Source organism: Asterias rubens, chromosome 7 (genome assembly GCF_902459465.1).
Source record: "Asterias rubens chromosome 7, eAstRub1.3, whole genome shotgun sequence".
Lineage (NCBI taxonomy): Eukaryota > Metazoa > Echinodermata > Asteroidea > Forcipulatida > Asteriidae > Asterias > Asterias rubens.
This window is the reverse complement of record NC_047068.1, coordinates 8,160,705-8,184,258: the sequence shown is the minus strand read 5'-3', so window position 1 is coordinate 8,184,258 and position 23,554 is coordinate 8,160,705. Positions and strand designations below refer to the sequence as shown.

The window sequence follows — 23,554 nt, the reverse complement described above, 5'->3', positions numbered from 1 at the left end:
TTGTTTTACTGTATTTCTTTCTGAATGCAGTGAATTCAATTATAAATACATTGATCACATACATTTTTCTGTGAATTCCCTTTTTGTTTAATTACGGTACAATTGCTATGAATAGAAGGCGATTGGAGGGTCCTTAAATTTGTTAAGTTGGATTTTGAATTAAACTGTTCAAAAGCTGAAACCTTAATTTTTGTATGACAGTCTTGATTGCTTTCAATTTATGGCCTTTCTATTTTCGGATCTTTTTTTGTACCAATCAGTGAACGATTTCCCTAGTATAACAGAGCAAAAAGCTACTTAAAACATATCAATTGCTACTCAAAAATCAGGATTTGCTGCTTACTTCCAGCATTCAGTATGCTTAAAATAAGCTCAGTCTAAATTTCTTGCTATGCAATACTGCTGGACGAAACCATTCCCTGCCAATACATTTAAGCATCAGAGTAAGGACAGAGAGGGTATGGAATTTGGGGAGTGCCATATTTGTAGCATAGAGTAGATAGCACATGCTGACTCTCCCTAGCACTGCCTATCCTGCCCGAGTGCCATAACATTTCCAGTTCAACCAGCCAAACATAACCTTTATTCTATAAAAATAAAAAGGTGTTCATAAATCATGCTACGGTATGCATAAGACATGGGTGGGTAGGCTTGTTTAACAGGTTCACAAAATGCTACCTCTAGAAGAGATTGCACCTTGAATTTACAGCAGGGTTAGTTGCCCATTTCTTCATTCATTAAACCAGTTGCAAGTATGTTGGAGTTCCCTGATTATTTTCTTGAGTGTCTAAATCGGATTTTGGGGTTTCGGTGCGCACAGAGATTACTATCGCATTAACAGCTCCAGTGGTGAGATAAATATCGATCTTGTTCTAATTTAGTTACTTTAAATCCTTCATATCTAAGTAAAGCCTTTAATAACCGATTTGGAAGAAAAAAAAGAGGGGGAAAGGGTAAGAGCAATTGGGTTTGCAGTGCCACAATGCTTCGCTGCCTAACGAGAATTTTTACATTTGAAATTTTGAGTGTGAAAGTATTAGCAAAAGGTTCAAGGGTATTAGAAGACAAAAATTGAAAATGGGAAAATGCCAATATGCCATTTCTTTTACATTTGTCTTTTAGCAAGCAACTATTATTTTTATACAATTAACATTTACAGTAAGTGTCTTTCATTCTGACCCAAATTACTAAAATTCATATAATTTAGAGACATACATCACATGTGTTCGGTCAATTTCTATTTGGTCTATAAGGGTGATAAGTGAAAACAAATAATAAAACTTACAAACATTTAGTTTCTATAGGATAGAAATTGTTAATTACCAGACACTTCTAGTTTTCAAAAACTTTGAACAAATAAATTAGTTTTCACAATATGTCTATTACTAGGCCCCAATGTCTGTAACTAGTATTAGCCCCCAAGTTCAATGTCTATAACTTTCTAGTTTTCTATAAGTTTAAATGCCTTCATGAGTCTAATCTTTGGTAATGTCAGCCATCTCGTTTACCTGGCCTTAAGGTCTTATGTTCTGTATTTATCTAACAGCTTTATCTAGTATTTATTGCAATCTCAGGGAAGCAAACATTATTATCTGACTATTGCTTGCTTAACACTGTTGGTACAATAATATACAAGCTTCTTCAAGTGATTACTCATGCATTGTTGCTACTGTGGTACCAGCAATAATTAAGCCAGCTGTTTCAGAAGGATTTGCTTAGCAAAGAAACAATCTTGCTTAGCATTTAAACTGACCCTAATCAGATGAATGGCAAAGATTGTTATTGTTTTTCAGTCACAAATAGTTCATGCTTAGCAAGTAAAATATTAATATTAATATTGATAACCCTGACCATCTACTTAAAAATCCAACCAGACGTTTGATTTTATTTTGTTGGACTGAGCATGGACTGAGGACTGTAAAATGGTTACGTAGGATCAGGCCTACCACCTTAACATTCAGAGTCAGTTTGGGTGTTGAGTTACCAAATCGTGTTGGACAATGGGGGAAATTTCCTTCCTACATGGTTGGACTGAGGATTGCACTAGTAAACGGATCCATTTTGTACAGTGATCATGAATATATCATCATAATCAGAGTCTAGTCATTTTGGTGTTGAGTTATCATGGTGTTGGATTTTGTTTGATTATGAGAAAGGATCCTAGTAAAATAACTTGAGGGTTTAGATCCTCCTTGCATGTAACATCACAACCTCAAACACCGCCCTCGCTGAGGGCTTAGGATTAGGAAGGTCAGCAAATTATTTGCTGAAGTTGGCTTAAGTAGAAATCATAATAGAGTTGTAACTGGAATCCCTAGCATTTGTATAAAATTAATTGTTACTTTTTATTTACCATGAGTTAACACTATAGATATGGTGTTACGTGTATAGCCCGAAGCTTAGCTCACAGTTTTTCCTGATAACTTTTTGGACAGTGTGTTTACTGCCCTCTGTTGGTAAAATAGTGGCAGTTTTTGGTATCTGTCAAACCACACATATTGTACACTGAAGCATGTTTCCCCAAATTGTTGGGACATGTTTTTAAGCTCGTAATTTATCATTGCTTACTGATGAAAGTCTGGTTTTGAATGAGGCAATTGATTTAATCATTTAAGCCTTTGTAAATAATCAGATGACCTCAGCTTTCATCATAAAATGTAGGAGCTATGCTACAACAATGGGCAATGTGGCACATTGATACCTCTTATCAAAGGAAAGTCCTGACATACAATGCTGATTGGCTACTGCTCTGGGTACCTGCTTGTAGGGCACTTTCAAAGTTTTTATGATATGAACTAAGTAGCCTAGTTTATTTATAATCCACTATTTATATTATTTATACTATGAAGTTTTTATGATATTAGCAAAGTAGGTTACTTTATTCATGAGAAACTGACAGAACCATTTCTTATTTATCAGGAATCTGAGGTGTGATGTCACAAGAGATTGCAGTTAGTCGAATTGACCTCTAGCTAGAGAAAATCCAAAGGGAGACTTGATTTTGATTTAGAGACTTCATATAGTCAGTTAAATAATTGACAATCTTTAGCCTGGTTCATACTTCCTGCGAATACAAATGCGATGCAAATTTTTATGTAATGTCACAAATTTGTAACAAAATTTGAACTGTATTCAACTCATGAGAAACATTCCCTGTAAAAACAGCCATGTGACGTTAAAATTTGCTTTGCATTTGCAGAAAGTATGTAACAGGCTTAATTGTTTCAACTTATCAGGCAATATTGTGCCATATGGTTTTGTTTCACTGGTGACAAAAATATTGAGCTCATTGAAGAATAATTTCAAGACACATTCTCTGTCCTTGGGCAGGTAAATTTCATCAGGGCCCAGTATGTCTGGGAACCAGTCACACATGTATAATAACAAGTACACTTGGCTGGTTACCTACCAAAGCAGGTGTTAATTGAATGAAGTTGAAAATTTTGATCGAAAAAATTGATTTGACGAAAAGCAGATTTTTATGATGAAGTTCATTCACAATCAAACTTTTCCAACATGAGCTGTTTTTATTTATAATAAAATGTGTCAGTGCTCAGCAATATTCTCCAAGCAGCTCTGTAATAGTGAAACCTCATCCGTCAATAAATTCTAAAAAGCTCTTGGGCAGTTGATATTCCATCACCCTTGAGTGGACATTGGTTTACCCCCAAAAGAGGACAGCTCTGGCATACAAGAGGATTTTGAAGATCATGGTTGGGTGATTGTATCAGGGCAGCTAAGAAAACAAATGGCCAGTCTGCAGGATCAATGGTGGTATTTGGGTATCCAGGATTTAGAATAATAGCCCACCTTACTGGGCTGGAGCTTTTTTTACAACATCTGTTTTGTAATAAGACTGATATTTGAAGAGAGCCATAACTATGTAGATATGGTTTGAGTTACCAGACCAGAAAATGGCATGCAGCATTTTATGCTGTTAAGATTTTGGTTTATAGGGCGCAGCAAGCCAACAAGGACTAGAATATCTTAAATTAATTGTGAGTTAAAAATTTGAGATTTTTCAAAGTCAATTAGCAGCGTTTTAGAGCCCTGTAAACAAAATTTTCTTGTGAAGTTATTTACAGGAAAGAGAAAAGATCATGGTCTGCTCTTTTCTATCTAGAATCTAAGAATGTGCACCAAGACCTAAACATTTACCCTGTGCTGGTTGTAATTCTTGATTACTTACAAATAATTGCAGGAGGAAATGAAATTTGCTGTTCAAACTGGTTACCATGCTAAAAGGAAATTGCGAGTTATTTGCCTGATGTTTCAAACCTAGCAGAGCCTCTGAGAAAGACTCTTATAGTGCTAGTTTTAACGACAGACATTTACTACTTTTCGCATTATATTTACTAAACAGGAAAATGTCATACTTGTATTGTATTTTGTCTTCAGATCACTAATAATGGTGGTTGATAATCCCACACCTTGCCCTGAAGTCTCTTTTTTCTTCTTGCCTTGTAATTTGCTCTGACTGTAAATAACATTTTGAACAAAAAACAGTCAAACTAAGACGGGGATACTAAATCAAAACAGTTATCAAAGTTGTTAGAAGCATTTCATATCTCAACACTTTGCCCCATATTTTGTCATCAAAGCTTAAACCAAACCGAAACCCACTTCTGTCAGGACAATCTTGCTCAAATTCACACATTTGCCAAGTCACAAATTAGACTAGATATTTATCTTGGCAGCAGGGACTTCTGCTGTTGTGTCTTGGGCTGGCGCCTCAGCAGGCATGGTGTGCAGATAGGGTAAAGGTGAAAGGTCAACTGCGTTGTAATAGGAGTGGGATAAAATGGTAGTGTGGCCATGAAAAAGTACCCACAGATTTGACCCCCACAGGAGGGTATGGTATGGTACATTGCTTGGTTTTTGGTTTTTGGGAAGCCATGCTGCATGCAGCTGCACCTACTTACATGTTGTTGTCTTTCAGTTTTGTTAGTGTGTATTGTGCTGTACAAGCACATTTAGCAGTGAAGCACCATATGCTTTTGGGTTTTACAGAGACCAGAAAACTCCAAGTTTGTTACCAAGTTCAAACCTGTCTGTTTGAATTTTACATTGGTTCTTGCTGAAGGATTCCTTACACACCACTGATGTAAAAGTCTTGTAAGAGTGAAATATATTGGAGTGGTGATTGCTTTACCTTGGAGAATTCAGGCCTTGCCTGGAGCCTGAAGGAACAGAGAGGGGAAAATGCAGCTTTGGTAATTGGAATTGTGGCTTGACTTGGTTTTGGGACTGATAGTGATAAAAGCCGTGACACTATGTGACGAGATCGGCAACACCAGGAAAATAACAATTGTTTACTCCGGGGAACATTGGAAGGAATAAACTGCTGAGTGTTAATCGTAAATTATAGACTGTGCTCATTTACTGGGATGGTAAGGTGGAGGTGAAATAAGCCGGTTTTCATTTTAGACTGGTCGCTGGACAGTGGATATATAGACAATGTACCAGGTAGTGTATATGGTACCAGACAGCGGTGCTGTCGCACCAAGACGGGTTGGTCATGCTCAACCATCAACTGTTAAGGTAACTACATTACTAATATTAATAAATTGTTTTAGTAAAGCACTTTGTCTATGGGCGGGCACCTCACAGCGATTCTTATTATGAAGTCTTTCTCAGTTTCAAATATTTGAGTGAGAAATGACCTCTTTTTCAAAGAGATGTTTCTTCAGAAGGATTAATTTTTCACAATGTATTATACTATACACCAGTTCTCTGATGCTTGTTCCAAGTAAGTTTTTATGCTATAATATATACTTCGAGTAATTACTATGTGTCTAGTGCCTTAAAAAAGAAAATAATAATAATAATAATATACTAATTTTTTCTTTCTTCTTTCATTTGAAATATAAATGAGGCTCTTGATGATTCCATCGTGGTCAAACATGACACTTCAGAGTGCATTCACTCTTCATTTTAATAATGAGGTGATGAATGGATCTTCTTTCCCAGTAACATTAAGGGCTGCTGCATTGAAGCAATCCGTTTTAGTTACTCACTCTACACATGGAGGAAGAATTTATGCTCTAGATTACTATTTTAAACCATACAGCTATAAACCTATGTAGACTTAGGGTATTCTTGGCCCAAGACTACTTGGGAGGTTTTGATTTTGGTATCCATAATCGTTGCTAAAATAAATACTGCAGTATGTGGTATTAACAGGAACTTCTTGGATAGGAAAAAAACAACCCCAAGACCGCGTAGTCATATGGGTGGACTGAAACAGGGTCCCTACAAGTGAAATCACAAATGAGGCTAGCTGTAAGCTTGTTTTTCTCTTAAAAATTTTGTTGAGAAATTGTTTTTATTTATTTTATGGCCCTTGCTAAGGTTCATCGTGGTGTCATGCTGGCTTGAAAAGAAACTGTTAGTATTTCAGTGGGTTTTTTTAAATTTAAATTTTGAAAATTTGATAACATAAGTTTCTTTTAGTCCGTCCGACCACAAGACGTGATATGACCATCTCAAGTCTCTTGACACAGTGCAGTTATAAGACTCTAATTGCTGACCGTGTCTTCAGCATCCCCATCCTCCCCAGTACCAACCCTAACCCCTGAACGTTGACCAAAAAAAGCCCTCCTAGTATTTACAAAGCTGAGATTTCCTGTCAACCAGTCTTTGATGAGTTGTTTGAAAAACTCGACCCTAAAAGCCAATTCCAAACAGACAGTACTTGCTAAGCAAACCCTAGGACCACAGTAAACCAAGCTACGGTTCTGTTGACTAGCCATGTGATTTGATATTGGGAGAAGATAAAGGAGACGTTTGAAGAGTGAGAGTGTTACGAGTGTTTACCGTTGGGTTTAAATCTAGATCAGGTATAATTGTGTTGTACACTGTATACATTACGAGTCTCTCAATCTCGATCCTGTGCTCTTGTAGAATCTGCTACATGATTATGTCTACGTAACTGCATTTAAGGGGCACTGGACACTATTGGAAATTACTCAAAATAATTATTAGCATAAAACATTGCTCGGTAACGAGTAATGGAGAGCTGTTAGTAGTGTAACAGACATTGTGAGGAACAGCTCCCACTGAAGTAAAATAGTTGTTGAGAAAGAAGTATATTTGAGTTTGATTTTGAGACCTCAGAATTAGATTTTGAGGTCCTGAAATCAAGCATCTGAAAGCACACAACTTCGTGTGAGAAGAGTCCAACTGAGTTCAAATTTTCACAGGTTTGATATTTTGTGCATAAGTTGGGTTGTTGATAATCATGGAGGCGAAATAGTTTTGTAAAATGTTGTCCTGAAAAAAGTTGTGGAAAAATTTCCCCCAAAGAGCATTTTAGGAAAAAAAATATTTTATTTTAAAATTATTTAAAAGCAAAATTCTCGGTTGTACATTAAAGCTGATGGTTATTTTCACATTAAACAGTTTCATTTTTTTACATTTTTCCCTGATTTCTTTTGTAAAACGAATACTGCAAAAGTTTTAAATATTGACCAATAAGTATAAGCAATGCTGACGCAACCTTTGTGACCTTTCCTACATTATTGTTCCCAATTCAATTTACTCAGAGTGTATTTTTAATTGTTGACAATTTGTAGACTGTGGAAGAATCGTTCCACCATCGGTTTTCCATTAAATCCTTTTTGCTCGGTATCAGCTTTTTCGTCCCTTTTGAATTTCCGATGTTAGGTAAGCTTTTGATAGATAACAAAACAATCTTCTTACCACAAGCCAAAACATCTTTGCACACTCCAGCCTTCTTAGACCCTGAACATAATGCACAGAAGATTCTATCTAATTAAGACTCTACTGTTGACGAGTATGTTTTGATCTCAAAGTCAAAACCAAGACTCTTAAAACTACTCCATGAATTTCCTCAATTCATCACATGTTTAAGTTTTCCCCCCTATTCATCTGAGAGCTGTGATTGTGAAAGCTTCTACAGTCTTTGTGCGGCCCCTTCTTTCTCTCGCCGCCCCAGCAAACTCCATAATGCTCTTTTTGTTGTCTTTGACGTTAGGATAATTTGATTTCAGGTCTCTTTCGGCATTGCCTAGCCATGCCGGGAATCTTACAGTCACGTTTTTCATTGTAGTCCCCTTTTTACCTGCTTTTGTTGGAGTCGTCTTATTGATGCTCCGATCACAATACACTTAAATTTGCCAATCAATTTTAACTTGAAATGTAAAATGTCTAAAAACCATCTTGTCATCTGTCTTATGGTTGATTGTCTTTTACTCCTTCTGCTTGGTGTCTCTTTTTATGAGGTTGACAGTGAATAATTTGTTCTTTTCATTATTTGAGTTCTTTCAATACAGCCGAGCAGTCACTACTTATGCTTTATGTCATTCAATATTGTATTATGGGCATCATTGATTTTGAATGATTGAGCGTACTTTTATGAAGGTTTAGTGGCGAAAAATCCAATCCTTATTGAAGATCCAAAGTCTGAAACTGTTTGGACAAATATTTCTTATCATTGCTGCATAACAATAAGTTTCTCTGAATTGATCTTCAAACTTGAATCACAAAAATAGTTTCATTGCCGCCTACATTGTATCCAGCTACAATAGGCTGTAAAAACCAAGACAGCTTTTAGGCAACTTTTATGTTATATTGCAGATTACTCTATCAATCAGTACATGTTGTGGTGTACCCTTCTTTCTTGTTACATTGTTTAAACTTATTTGAATATTCGTAAGTTTGGTTATGAATATGAATAGATGCAAATCCATGAGTTATAACTGCAATGGATTAGTGGTTTTATATAATGGTTTCAGATCATAATCAATGTATGTACAGCTGCTGAGTAAATCAGCTTTAGAGAAAAAACCCAACTGATCCCCCCTTGCCATGCTCACCCAAAGACCACTCCTTGATATTCATAACCCCCTCCTTCCCCCCTGACTTTCCAACACTTCAAGGGAATAATCATCAAGTATCCCATAAACACACAGTGATGGCTGGTCCAGGCAGTGTTCCAACCCTGAGGCCGGCCTCGACACATTGGCTGAGCCAACGTGCCCCCAGACCCCCGCCACCGCCTGATGAAGTACATGGGTAAATGTGGTCGATATTATTTGGTTAAATATTTACTTCTAGCTGGCTACACCAGAATTTCAAATTTGCACACTGTCGTTCCCTGTGTGTGCACACAAACACACACACACTTTCGCCTGTCGGACCAGCAGCGGCACACCACAGCAGGCAAGCTCTCCCCTAGAGACACATGATACAATTAGCCCATCAATAAGTTCTTTTGCTATTCAAATGAGGTAACAGTTGGCGGGGATAGATAGAGAGGTAGGCCGACCGACCGACCGACCGAGAGATAGACAGAAAGAGTACCCAGGCTGTGCAATTTACAGACTGATAGCTTGGCTCTATCATTAGGAGCTTTTAACACTGTTCTCATTCTGTTCAGTACAATCAGCACACTGAGACAATAGGTCTTTTGTACTTCTCGCACACCTCTCCTTACTAGGCCAGCAAGGTGTCAGATTTGTTAAACCAGTGCTGAGATTTGTTACACATCGTGAGGAGTGCGAACAATAGAAATTGCAGTGGGTTGAGGCTGTTCGTGACACCTGAGCTTGTGACATGGCACTGCCCATAGAGAAACAAGGCCACACTATGAATGACCTGATTGTATTCTCTGCTTGACTTCCAAACTGCATGGATGTGTTTCTCAACCTGCAAATGCTTGAAGAAATTGAGGAAGAATCTTCAAGATTCACTTTAACGGACGCTGGTTATCAATAATTGGACGACACTAGTGAGCAAGGCGCTGTGATTTCTACTTTCCAAAATCTAGGATTTATTACCAAGGGTAGATTTTTTGTTGTCGTGTGCGAATGTAGGCCATCATCATCATCTGTTGTGCGTCATGTTAAAGTAGTGGCCAGAAGAACATACATGTATAGAGAGAAAAAAGGTAGCTGCACGTACGATATTCACCGCCAGCATTTACAGGAAATTTAATTTCAGAGAATGAGATCTGCAGAGCTGGTTTATGACAAAGGGAATGACAGCTGAACAAATTGTGCCACGGAGTAGCATCTTAAAGATGAGGTTTCCGTTCAGCGAAAAACCGAACCTAGATTGACTGATGATGAAAACTCTGCCGAGCTAAAAGACTCGGACCTGATTAGGAACATAAACAAATCTACAAGGCGGAGAATTTGTTCCCCAGTATAAACCAAGACAAGCCAAAGAGTTGAATCATCGAGAAGAGCAGACATTCACACCTATCCAGAGCCTAATTTGTAATAGATACCCTCCCTCCAGAAACTAAAAAATCAGAACTGACTGGCTGAAGAATTCTCAGCATCGCCACCGCGTGGTATATTGTTGCACTGTGTGGGGATTGAGGTTTACAGTTTACACAGCACATGGTGACACACAGCAAGACTCGGACCAATCAACCCACATCTTCCAAGACGTCTTGTGTTCCATGATGATGATGCTGCACTGAAGGAGGGCAGTCTATCACAACCTCAAGATGATGGTGAATGCACCGCCTCCAATGGCCCAGCTGCCCCCTCCTCCGCAGTTCTCTCATGCACCGCCCCAAACCTCTCAGATACTCTACTGTGCCCACTGTCCGCCTAACGGTCTCAATGGAACCTTTCCTTCATTCTGCTCGCAGACACCGCAGAAACCAATGGTAACGTCTACATTTTTGTTTGGTTTATTAGCGTCGGTTTAAACAAATGTCTAGTAAATGATTTATTTCATTTTGTAAACAGTTGCTGTAGACTCATTGGTGAGTCAATACAATTGTGCTGTTTTTTCTCATACATTTTAAATTACTCGTTGTGTAAGGTTTTTGGATGCTATTCTAATCATTGAGAAAGGTCTAATGCATGCGCAAATGCATTTGATTTCCTTCTCCGCTTTATAAAAACAAATTCTGGATGGTTTTGAATTTCATAGATGTAGGGCCTATATGTCATGTCATGTGCAATAACAGGTTATAAAAAGCCATACCTTTCTATCAACCTGATATAAAAAACCATGGCCAACCGTTTCGGAAGTTTTTTTCTATCAAATGAGATGCAAGCAATGTGGGGGGTTGAATTTGATCCTGGATTGTTTGGATTGTCAAGCTTGCCAAAGTGGCCCGTTACTCCGGTTGTTTTTTGAAGTATAATCGTTCTCGTCGTATTTAGATTGTCTTGGATCCATGTCTTGGATCCATGCTGCGGTAAAACGTGACTCCATCGGGAGTGGCTATGCTAGAAAGGAAAGATTACTACTTTGGGTCGAAGCTGATTATATTGGATATATAAACACAACTTTTGTATTGTGTCTAAGTCTCCAGTGACTGCAGGAACTGTGTTGGGTTCAAAGAGAAAACTTGAAAGTGTAGCACATTTTACATTTATAAGCAAAGTTTACCTTGACACGCTATATGTAGGGCCCAAATTCATAGGGTTGCTTAAGCAACAAATTTGTTTTCACAATATTCTGCTTAGCAAAATTAAGCATGATCATCCAGACAAAGATGAGTATAACATAAAAATTAAAGCACTGCTGAAAAACAACAACAATTTGCAGGATACCAGTCACAGATGGTGCATGAAATGTTTGTATTCTGTCTGGTACCGTATTCTGGTAAGCATTTTTGGGGTGCTTAAGCAACTTAGGCCCTGAGTGAGTGATACACTAATTTACAGGTTGAGCTGACTAGATTCATAGCCTAGCAGTCGAAAATGTTGTGTAAAAGATAAGCTGAATTGTTTTCCATTCCTGCCTCAGTCAAATCCTACAATCTTTTTCTTTTAACTTTTTTATTTACTGTAACTCAAATAAAAAGAATGTACACTTCAGCTTTGTTATCACGTGCTCCACTTTTAATAACCGATGGAAGTTTGTTACTGGATGCCCAGTGAAACAAAGAAGCTTGATGGATAATTTTGTGCATGATTAAAAAAACACAAACCCTCGAATGAGCAGGGTAGATGACCCATTATACAGCTCTCCCCATTTCAACCTTAGGGGTCGCCACCACACCATAGGCCAAGAGAAGTATTTATCAAGAGTGCACCGGTCTTAATGGACTCTTAATTATAACAGAAAAGCTGTATAACCTCCGGGAAAAACCCTACAGGATTCCACTGCTTTCACTGAATGTAATACAATTAAGGAACACACTGTGTAGGCATCTTCAAGAAACGAAGAACCACGCTGGGGTAATCGGATTCCGGACCCCACGAGTCCGGGCGACTGGGATTAATCAAGTTCACAGCATTTGTTTTTTTGCGTTGGTCAGTGAGAGACATTTTGTTGAAATTAGTTTCAAGCTCCGGTCCTTGCTCTATGGTTCAACCTTGTAGCTTGGAGGAGGTTTTTGTTTTTTTTCAGTTGTGTGGAAGAGGTTGATATGGGAGTTGCTTGAAGGAAGAACGGAGCTAGCTTATTTTTGTCAGGTTTTGGGAAGATTTATTTTCGTTTGATTCATTCATAGTAATTTGGGTGAAAACCTTTCTCTTGTTATGAACAAACCTCCTCCTAGATTTCTATTCGAAGTTATGCAGAGAGTCTGTAAACCTACAAAATGTGATTTTTTGAACAGATATCATTTTCTTTGCTTTTTAATCTCATCTCTGGAAGCAGGATCAATAACATTTAAGGACAAAACCACTTCCTGTCATTAAAACACTCTAAGTTGTTAAACAGCATTCCTGTAAATCATTTCCTTAGTCTACCAATAGAGGCACTTAACAGACACCTCACTACAAAGTTTATTTGTAGATCTTTCTTTTTTTTTCTTTATCAAGACTTCCTCATCACTTTGAAGAAGTGAAAACCTTACTGACTAATATTGAACGATCTAAAGAGTAAATACTGACTCACACTAGACTGATGGTAAGTCAGACACTCTCGTCTGATCGAATTAAGGCTTGGGATACAACGTAATGTCGAGACGGTTTGGAGTAATTTGCAGATAAAAGGAAAATAAAATAAAGCAGTTCTGAAGTGGTTTGATCATATTTGATGAAATTATATTTAAAAAAAAAATCATTATTTGTGTTTCAATCTTATGAAACTCAATGCGCCAAGATAAACTCGTAAAATTATAAGCTTTAATATGCTAACACACATCGGTGTATGGGTAAACAAAAATATTAATAATATTTTTCTTATTTCAAATCTGATTTGTGGTTTCCTTACCCCCTCTCAGTGAGAGGTTGATTAAATTAATGACCTTTCAAAAAGCCGAAAGCCTTTTTACTTGAAGACTTTTTCCAGGTGTTTCTTTTTTCAAGGGGTCAAATATCTTGCTGGACTTGAAAGATAGTAGGGCTTGAAACTTAAAATGGATAGCAGGCCTGGGGCTAGTCTGTCAGTCATGTGTTTCTTCAAACTAGCAGCTTGGACCATTTGAAACACTGCAAGATTTGACCTAAATCTCCCATTCACTTTAAGAGGTCAAAGTAAAGGTCATGTCCCGATATGAAATTTCAAAAATGTTTGTGTTTCAAAACATACAGTATTAGCAATGCCTGGGTGTTTTGTGATGATTATAAACAGAAATTAATGGTCTCTAAATATTCAAATAAACAAAATATATACTGTGCCCTTCACAAAACTCTAAATAGTAATCCATTGGGTATATTTTAATTTCTACAACTACATAAATGTTCTGATATGAAATTTTCTAAATTTTCCAAAGTAGACATAGCTCCGCGATTTGTAAAGTTTTCAATGCTCGTCACAATCCTCTAAATAATAATCCATGTATAGATTCTAATTTCTAAGTCTACATATGCTTAGAAGTTCAAGGCAAGTAAATGATAATCGCACTGCGAGAGTGCGAGAGAGTGTCGGTGGAAGGTGTTCCTGGGCAATCAATTTCTGACTGCTAAATCTGTGATAATTGCTCTCAAAGATTTAATTAGGAGCGTATTTTGGCTGGGGGCAGTGTCTGGGCTAAGCCGCTGAAAAAATAACAAGCATCCGATGATGATGTGTGTGTGAATTTAACGCTAGCTTATGACCTGCTTTGTCAGCAAATGGGTTTGGGTTTTTTATATTCAGAATTTCAAGTAGAGGTAGTATAAATCATTTTTTTATTTTTTTATTTGTGAAGAGTATTTCCATGCTCTATTTTTTTCAAAGTACAAGGGACAGGCTTTCTGTGAAAATTCATATCAAATAATGGGGGCAGGTTTTTGAAAAATAAAAAATAAAAATAAATGAGCACTGCAAGGATGATTTTGGGCACTTTTTCATACTTTGATTTGTTGAATAGAATTAAATACCAAGTATAATGGAGACAGAATTAATATTCACTACCTTAGGGAGACCAAGAACAAAACAGAAAAGGGAACACAAAAGGCCTTCTTAGGGGAATTCTAAAGACTGAGGGTGCTCCACAAGGAGTTGTGTGTACAAAGTCTATGGGATGTTCTTTACTGCTGGGATACAGAGCAGACTCAACGGTGTCCTGAGGGATGCAAGCAGTCTTAAATATGAAGAAGTTTCTCAAGATAGTTGGAAGTTTAAATGAGTTTATAAACAAAGAGAAAGATAACTTTCAGTTTCTTTCAAACCACAGATGACTTTTTGTGTCGTTCCCAGATGGCAAACTTCAGTAACGTGGCAAGTGATGTGACTTTTGGGAGGTGTTCACTAAAACATCATATTTCAATTCTTTTTATTTTCTTCAAAGAACCTACTGATGTTTTGGTGGCTGTTTTTTCTGTTATGTGTGTTTTTAATATTCGTCCTGGGTATCCAGCTATAAATGAAAGATGTGCAGAGAGGCATCGAGATGGTAATCATGTATTCCTTGAACGTGTCCATGTATGCCATAAATAAGATAATGTCCCCCCTCTTCATGAGTTTGCTAGTGAGGATTAATGGCAAGTTGATCACTCGTAAATCATAGTCGCTCATTTTCTCCCTGTGGCTGTTCTTTGTCTGTGGATCTAGATTAAAACTCAAGCGTGGTGTTAAAGGGAGAAGCTGGACGCGTCTTGCGAAGGAACGCCAACCCAATGGCCAGATTTCTTATTCTGTTCGAGAGCGCATCCTGATGGATGCTGCAAACCATAGAAGAATTAGTTTGTAGTGTATAGAAAGCAATTTTTAATTTCAAGGTCTATCTGGACGTTGCTTTTATAAACACCAACCCGAAGGCCAGATTTCTTTTTCTGATCGAGAAACACATCCTGATGACAAATGTTGAATGAGATCCACCAACCATAGACAAATTATTTAAAAAAAAAAAATTGTAAAATGACATAGATTTTGTTCACGTTTTGTTATTTATGACTATTTCCCTTTGAAACTGAGACGGAATTGTTTTCGTGAAGCTAATTCAACCATAGAGGGAAATATTCTGTGCATATAGAGCAGCTAGCTTCCTTGCTCTATGCTCAGAGCCAATGGGCATGGAATCGGTAACGACAGGAAGTAATCACAGCACTGAATACAATTAAGAACCCCCCCCCCCCCCAAACCTCCATACCATGTACATACACCAAGCACTGTTGAAGTCCTTTTTACTGTAGTCATTGACTAACCACTGATAAACCAATCATGTAGGAAGATGAACCAATTGGGCCAATGAATAGTAGATTCACACCCACCAGTCCATCAACAATGGGGTGGTGTGAAGCCTCTAAAAAACCCCAAGGGAGAAGGGGGGTTGTACAGGTGACATGTTGGGATAATCTCCTCTTCAAAAGACCGTAGGTTCTTCTGGGTATTGTTGCCTTTACCAGTCAGAAAGTCATGTAAGGTGACACTAGGGGCCAGCGTTTACAGTGAAGTGTACACAGCCTCTCAGTGTATTGTGAGGTGCTTGAGTATTTTACTGGAGAATATACATGTACAAATGATGTTGTCAAGAAAGAAAGGTGTGGGGCGACACCATGTCAAAAACCTCTTTTGTGATCAATAGAAGAGCTGGTTTCTTAATGGTCAGAAGGAAGTGTGCTCTGACCGTCTTCTGGATGTTATTATGATCAGACATTCTGTAAAGACACTGGACACCTTCGGTAATTGTCAAAGACCAGTCTTCGCACTTGGTGTATGGTGTATCCCAACATATGCATAAAATAACAAACCTGGGAAAATTTGAGCTGAGCTCAATTGGTTGTCGAAAATAAAAATAAAAATCCCTTGTCGAACCAAGTTGTGAGCTTTCAGATGCTTGATTTAGAAACCTTAAAATCTTATTCTGAGGTCTTGAAATAAAATTTTGTGGAAAATTGCTTCTTTCTCAAAAACTACTTTACTTCAGAGGGAGCCATTTCTCACAATGTTTTATACTATCAACAGCTCCCCATTACTCGTTACCAAGGAAGGTTTTATGCTGATAATTATTTTGAGTAATTGCCAATAGTGTCCAGGGCCTTTTAAGGTGTCAAAGATTGGATGGGAGGGAAAGGGGAACAAAGACAAGGATCCATCTTGTTCATGCTCATGTTTTCTTTTGTGATAGTCCCTTATTGAAGTTACAATGTATCACTGCTGTCTTTTGCCCCCTTGTCATGGTCCCAAAAAGTGACACAATTTGATTATTTTGTTCATTGATTCATTGAAGGTTGTTCTCTGATTATTAGATGCGTGGAACTTCAGATGTTTCAACCATTCCCCCAGCTGTTCACATACAACAAAAGAGCTGATGGTGTTGGCTCATTATCTAAACTCAGTCAGATACAGTCAATATTTCTGAATATCCCGCACGATAGCAGTGCTCAATTTAACCGTGATATTTACTTTATCATTGAAAATCAATCTGAGCAAAAATTGCCTTTTTTAATTATGGATGTGCTGATTAGAACATGCCAAATTTCTCTGCCAACGTTTTGTAAGCAAAGAAAAATGATTTTTTGAATAAACAATACATAACTTCAATAATGGGCCCAGCTGTGATAGCGCTGTGTTAAATTTGAATTGCTTAACTCCTTTATGAAGGTAGGGTCAAATGGTGGTTTTTGTCAACAAAATACTGATTTATCGGCAAACTTATTTAAAAAAGAATAAAACTGTTAAAAAGTGAAATTTTCAACTGGTGTGCCTGTTGAGAATACAGCAAAATCCATCTATATTTAGTGAGTTGACAGTGGGTCAACCACCCCCTCGCAACCAGCATTCGTGAACAGACACCAGCCCCCTGAATTTTGAGAAATTACTCCATAAATTATTTCTTCGAAGACTCATGTTTTAGGGTTGATGTCCGTTTATGGATGCTGTAGCCAGAGAGGCGCTTGGTACCTGCTGTCGCCTCGCTAAACGTTGATGGATTCAACATTTGTGTGTAAATACCAAACAGTATTTCGCTGCTTTTCCCAGTGAATAGACATTGTATTCTGCTGGAACTTTCACATGTGACTTTCATTGTTTCTTCTTTATGATTTTGCCGCAAAATCTGGATTATGTTGAAAAGCAAAACAAAAAAACATCCCAGTCTGTCTATTGTCTTGACTAGGCCCATGTGTTGTATGTTTAATCTGTGCTGCCTCCAGCGAGGCCATCTACAGCCACAGCTGTGTTGTCTGTAGATTTATTCAACGTTTCAGGCAATTAGAGATTAACAAAAAGAGCAAAAACTCGTAATTCCACGTTATCAAGCTCTCCCCCACCCTCTATTTTTTCTGGTTTTTTGTTTTTTTTTTTTTTTTTAAGTCATTCAAACCAGCACGCTAAATAAACATTCATGTCACAATAATTCTGAATGCAATTGTTTCAATTGCTACAAATAATCACCAACTATTACAAAAAAAAATATGGCAGAGCAGATTGATTTTGTTTGGGGGGGGGGGGGGGGGGGGGGGCGTAGGAAGCATGGATATTACCCAGTTGATTTTGCCACTGATTTATACCCCAGGTGGTTTTCTAATAATCATGCAAATTAGGAGCGTGGTAATGGCCTGGGACAACAAAAATGAGTCTACGAGTCTGTAGTAAAGTGTATAATTATATGGAAAAGTCACTACGATGAGCTTCTGTAGTGTTCTGCGCCAGGCTGCAGGCATATTCCATCGATATGACTTACAGTTGCTCCCCGCTCTTGATAAATTCTTGGATCTGTTGTTTGTTTTGGTTTTCATGATCGTACGTAAATCAAACCGGATGCTTTTAGGGACTTGTTCATCATCCAATTGAACAATTTAAAGGAAAAGAATTTGCTTAAAGGTCTTTTACAGGATTGGTAGAGGGGATAAAAATAGTTGCAGACAGTGTTCATGTTTTTTTGTGATCAATGAAAAAATGTTGGCTTTTTGTTGTTTGAGTCAGGAAAAAATAGTGAAAAACCATGCAGAGTTTTTAGCATGTAGGCCTCAACACATTAAAATGTAAAATTTTATTTTGGTTGTCACAAGAGAACACAGCTGTTGTGTTTTTTTGTCTACTTTGGTTTTTAGATAGGCCTACAGTTTTCTCAAGTATGACTTCATACCAGAGGGAAACCCAAAAAGTTCACCGCAAAGAATAGTATGAACTACTTAAACAGTAAGGTTTCAGACTAAAATTTAACAATTATGGTTTTGTTTTATCCTTACCAATCCTGTATAAAACAGGAGGTTTTTTCCCTCCTCTCCTTGGGAACCATTTATGCACACCAGCTGTCGAATTTGACTTTTTAGATAAGCAGTGCAAAGCACTTTTCTTTTTATGGCGAGACTTTCTGATGGGTGAGAAACATAACAGCTTTGGCAGACAAGGATTTTTCCATTTTGTGGTTGTTTTTCTTGGTATTCTGCGCGTGGCTGTGTTATAGTGATTCATCTCACAATGTTGTTCAGAAAATAGACTTGGCTTCTCAGGCTGTCAGGTAATATTGCTGTATTTCTTAATGATTTGATCCAAGATGTCTTTTTAAGAGATGAGTTTTTTTTGTTTTTTTTTAAAGCTAACATTTATATCAGTCCTCCCAGGGATTCATATGTGGATTTTACATTGAATGATTAAAACATTTTCAATGATTTTGCCAAATTTTGCCAAGTTTATGACTACCTTTAAAGAACCTGGACACTATTGGTAATCGTCAGAGACAAGTCTTCACACTTGGTGTATCTCAACATATGCATAAAATGCTTGATTTTGAGACCTATTTTCTCACACCATGTGGATTTTTGTATTGAGCCTCTAAGAAGTCTTAAAAGGCAGTTGTTGATAGAGTCGTCTCTTCTATCCCCCTCCTAACAAAATATTTTTAAAAAGATCTTTCAAAGATGATGTTAATAGCAACACATTTTTTTCCCCATAAATTCACTGTCAATAAATATTACCCGTCATGGTTTGAAGGTGACGCTGAGTGAACAGCCAGAGAGAAATTGTCTGTTATGTTACTTTCCATTTTGATATAATTATCCGTCCAAATATACATTTCAGTGTCGGCGGAGTATTGTATTACCCAAACTGACACTCGACCATTTCAGAAGCGAAGGAGCGGAGTCAATGTGGTTTTTTTTGCTCTTTTTTTATTATTATTAGTATCTTTCTTCTCAGAATACCATGTATCTCATTAAGTGACAAAACTGAGTGATTAATAAGCCATGAGGTATATAGTTTGTGGGGCTGAACGCTTGGCATGCAACACTGCTAGCCTGCGACGGATGTCACACCACGCACAGGGGTGATATGCAAGTCTGTCGCCTTCTTTCTAATAGGCCACCCTAGTCCCAAGCATGCCTTGTGTCGTTCTCCATGGCTGGCTCACACCACCTCCTCCTCCTCCAATATTGCTTTAAGTTTCCGCATCCAAGTCGATGTAGTCTCAAATTTGATCGTGAAAGCCGCTGAGACACAACAATAAAGAGTCATCTGGAAAAATATCACTCCCACTTGTGCCGACTTTGCATTCACCGCTTCCGTTTTTGTTTGGAGTTTGATTCTGTCAACATGGCTTCACAGAAGGTATCCATCCACATTTCCGTAATATGTATCATTTTTTATTAACAAGGAGTTGAACTCCTAATACGTGTGTGCCCTTTCTGGATCATGCATGAGGAAATGGTTTCATGACAGTCTTCAATTCAAAGCAATGATCAGTATGCTACTTTAGTATGTATACTTGGCTTTTTCCGGCAACATTTTGGTGACGCACATGTGTGGGAAAATTGCTGTAAACAAATTATCCCCAGCAACACAGTCCATGTGGGTTACTTATCAACCTTAAAATACACTGTAAAAACCTTGAAACTGATTCCGTTTTTAAAGTTCATGTTTTGTTGGAGATCGAAGAGGGTGTATTTTTGTGGGAAATTTCATAGATTAATGTCGTTATCTATTAACGGATGTCTAGTGGGAGGAAGTAAACATCCACCGTAAAATGAAAATGGGGAGCAAATATGATTTGTTTTCTATATAGATGAATGAAGAAGAATTGCCGAAATGAAATCAGTTTGTGAATCGGATTAAACTTGAGCACAATTGAGGGTCCACCGGGCTGCTTGTGTCGTTATGAATAGAGAAAATTAAACGAAAGTGGAAATAATTTTGTGAGGACATAAATACTTTGGTGCCAGTGGGTGCCTGTCATTGTCACTAATAGCTGTCAAAGATTTTGGATCGGGTTTAAGATTTACAAGTAAAGAAGCGCCATGATAGAATCAAATGTGAGGTTACACTACAGACTTATTATGGAGCCATATGCTAGAATTGGGATCCATTGTTTGCCGCGTATCTCATTATATTGGATATTTTGGTCAGAAAAAAGGAACATGCAGGGTTTGTCCCTTTCATGGAAAGATAGAAATAGCTGTGAGGTCAGTGCATGTCAACTATATGCCAATCAAAACATTACTCACATGCTTGTTGTTATGTTGGGATTCTTCTTGGAGAATTGAGATTTTTTTTCAAAGGCAGTGGCACTATTGGTAATTACTCAATATAATTATTAGCATAAAACCTTTCTTGGTGACGAGTAATGGGGAGAGGTTGATGGTATAAAACATTTTGAGAAACGGCTCCCTCTGAAGTGCCATAGTTTTCAAGAAAGAAGTAATTTTCCACGAATTTGATTTTGAGACCTCAGATTTAGAACTTGAGGTCTCGAGATCAACCATCTAAACGTACACAACTTCGTGTGACAAGGGTGTTTTTTCCTTTCATTATTATCTCACAAGTTCAATGACCGATTGAGCTCAAATTTTCACAGATTTGTTATTTTATGCATATGTTGAGATACACCAACTGTGAAGGCTAGTCTTTGACTATTACCAATAGTGTCCACTGTCTTTAATGAAAACTTCTTACAAACCAGGGTTTCTTCTGAGGAGCATTTTTATGTTTTTTGAAGGCAGAATAGGCAAATGATCCAGTATGTAATTAATATTAAAGGCGGTGTTGTTTCTTGAATTAGCCTTCTGCTAATAACATTCACGCCTGCTAACAGACAGTATTGGTTTTGCATTAGGCAGACGCAGAAACGCATATGTGACACACCACCATCAGCCTCATACAGAAAGGCACGATGTTCCCCCACCTGCCAACCAGTATATTTCTTAGGAAGCGCCTATTGCAGTGCTACCACTGTTGAACTGCAGGGCAAAAGTGGATACATCAAATAATTATGTCCACATATACCAGCAAGACAAGAAAATACACTGGTGGCCTTTAACTCAATTAAGAAGGCCGTATTTGCAATTGGTGGTTGAGAGACTGCCATTCAATAGTCTAACCGTTAATGCATCTTGCACACAAAAATTACACCGACTCTCGAGCATAGTTGTCGGACCCTTTTACTGACCGCAGACAATGTAACACTATGCCAACATAATTTCTGTGTGAATGAAAAAACGAAAGAAAGAAAAATTAACTTTCTATTCTAAGGGTCGGACCTGATGGTTTATTCAAGATAATTTGAAAAAGCATTCTTTAAGGTCTTGGAGAATTACGGAGAAGTTTCGTGAAAAGGATTTTCCCTCCTTGTTTTCTTTCTTTTCTGTGTACTACGGTTTCACTTTAGATTAAACGTTTGACTAGAAGGTTTTTGTCATTAGCCAAATCACTGAAGATAAGAGGTGCATTTGTATTGCTTTATACAAGGGCTTAGATATTATTGCCTCGTTTCTCCCACTCTACTCTTCTAGACACTTTTTCACTGCTGGTCACGTCGTTCTGCAAGGCTTACATTCTTATAAGAGTCTTACTACTCTGAAAAGAAAAAATGAAGAAGAAGTGACGTAAATGGATCCTATAGTTTATGATTCCACTACACCTGCAATGCTGCAGGAAAATCTGTAGTTACCCAGTTCATCTTGCTTACTAATCCCTGCTATTGCCGCTCGAGCCACAATCAACCGATATCATTTTTAAACAAGTGAGTTCATGTAGCTCTCGGCTGTTGTCATCAATTTTCATTTGACGCATCACGGAGACGACGAAACCTAATTGCTGGTTTAAGAAGCTTTTCTGTTCACCATTTACCGGCGATTAAAAGAGACTTTCAAAGACTTTGAATTTATTTATCTTTAAGGAGCTTTGAGTGATTACACGTATCTTAACCTCAATTTTAAAAAGCTGTATGTTGGATAAACAACTCTTATCTCTTCAGTAAATGACCTGGCCCTGGTTTTTGAGAAGCAATTGACAATATTGCTCTCAAAACCAGGGCCAGGTCATTGAGCTGCTTACTGGATAATCTTGGTTTTCCTTGCTAAGTGGACAGTAGTATCAGAGCAGTCATTAACAGTGGCATTTATATTGGCTGGTATCCTGGTTTTAGCTTAGCAAGATTTGCCATTTTGCTCAGAATAATTTGCGTGCTTTAAAAGCTCTGTGATATTTTTCTTGAGGGGAATGACAGTGGAGGTTTTGAATTTTTATTTTTTATTTTTTAGTGTAAATACTTGATTGATTGTTTTTCTTAAAATATTTAAGCTTGATTTGTTGCAAATGAGCTTGTTTTTCCCTTATCTTCTTTCTCATTCTGTTGGGTTTCAGCATAAAAGCCGTAAACAGGGAAAGCTCTTTCATTTCAACTTAAACAAAATTATTTTCTGTTGCGATTCTTTTGAAATTGTACACAATTTTAATTTTTCTTAGTTTGTTGTCACATTCTCACTTGTGTGAGGTAAGAAACTAAAATTCAATCTACAAACTATAATACTCACAATAAGTGGATTTCTAGTTATTGAATTGTTTTTGTTTTTGATAAATGATAATCTAATACATTTTGAAAGGGGATGTCACAGTAAGGACAGTTTTGCACGGTCATTCCATTCAAGGATCCACTTGTGATCATACTTGCCCTTTAATGAGCATCTGATGCCAAGTCTTACCACGCCTGATCAAGATACCATCTTTGGCAATAATCTTGAAGCTCCCTCTGTCTGCAGGGCAGTAACGGGGGTTTGGTCGGTGATGTACATCATTGCAAACTAATTGCCAACTCCTGGTAGGGCAGGAAACGGTACACGACATTTCATTTATTGATGATTCGGAATATGCGATGTAGGGGGAAGTAAGAAAGAAGAAGAAGCCGCAACAAGACGGAGCCGAAGAATGCGAGCTCAGTAACATCCATCTGAGAGAGATTAGGTTTCCATCTTAGCATCCAGTCATAAGAAGGAACGATGTTGGGAATGCATTCTTGATAAACAGTGTATTAACG

General features: G+C 37.7%; 1 protein-coding gene across 6 annotated transcripts in view; it reads left to right on the top strand.

Moving 5' to 3' along the window:
* The first annotated feature begins 9,403 nt into the window (after positions 1-9,403).
* The window catches only part of LOC117292374 (RNA binding protein fox-1 homolog 3-like), a 64,288-nt gene continuing 50,137 nt past the window's right edge, over positions 9,404-23,554 (top strand). For 2 of the 6 annotated variants that reach the window (XM_033774400.1, XM_033774399.1), the window contains exon 1: positions 9,411-10,642. In XM_033774400.1, the coding sequence (XP_033630291.1) occupies positions 10,478-10,642 (165 nt within the window). In that variant the 5' untranslated portion in view covers positions 9,411-10,477. Of the gene's footprint in view, positions 10,643-19,690; positions 19,855-23,554 lie in introns of those variants that run through there. The other 4 variants (XM_033774402.1, XM_033774403.1, XM_033774401.1 and 1 more) reach the window with 4 other exon arrangements.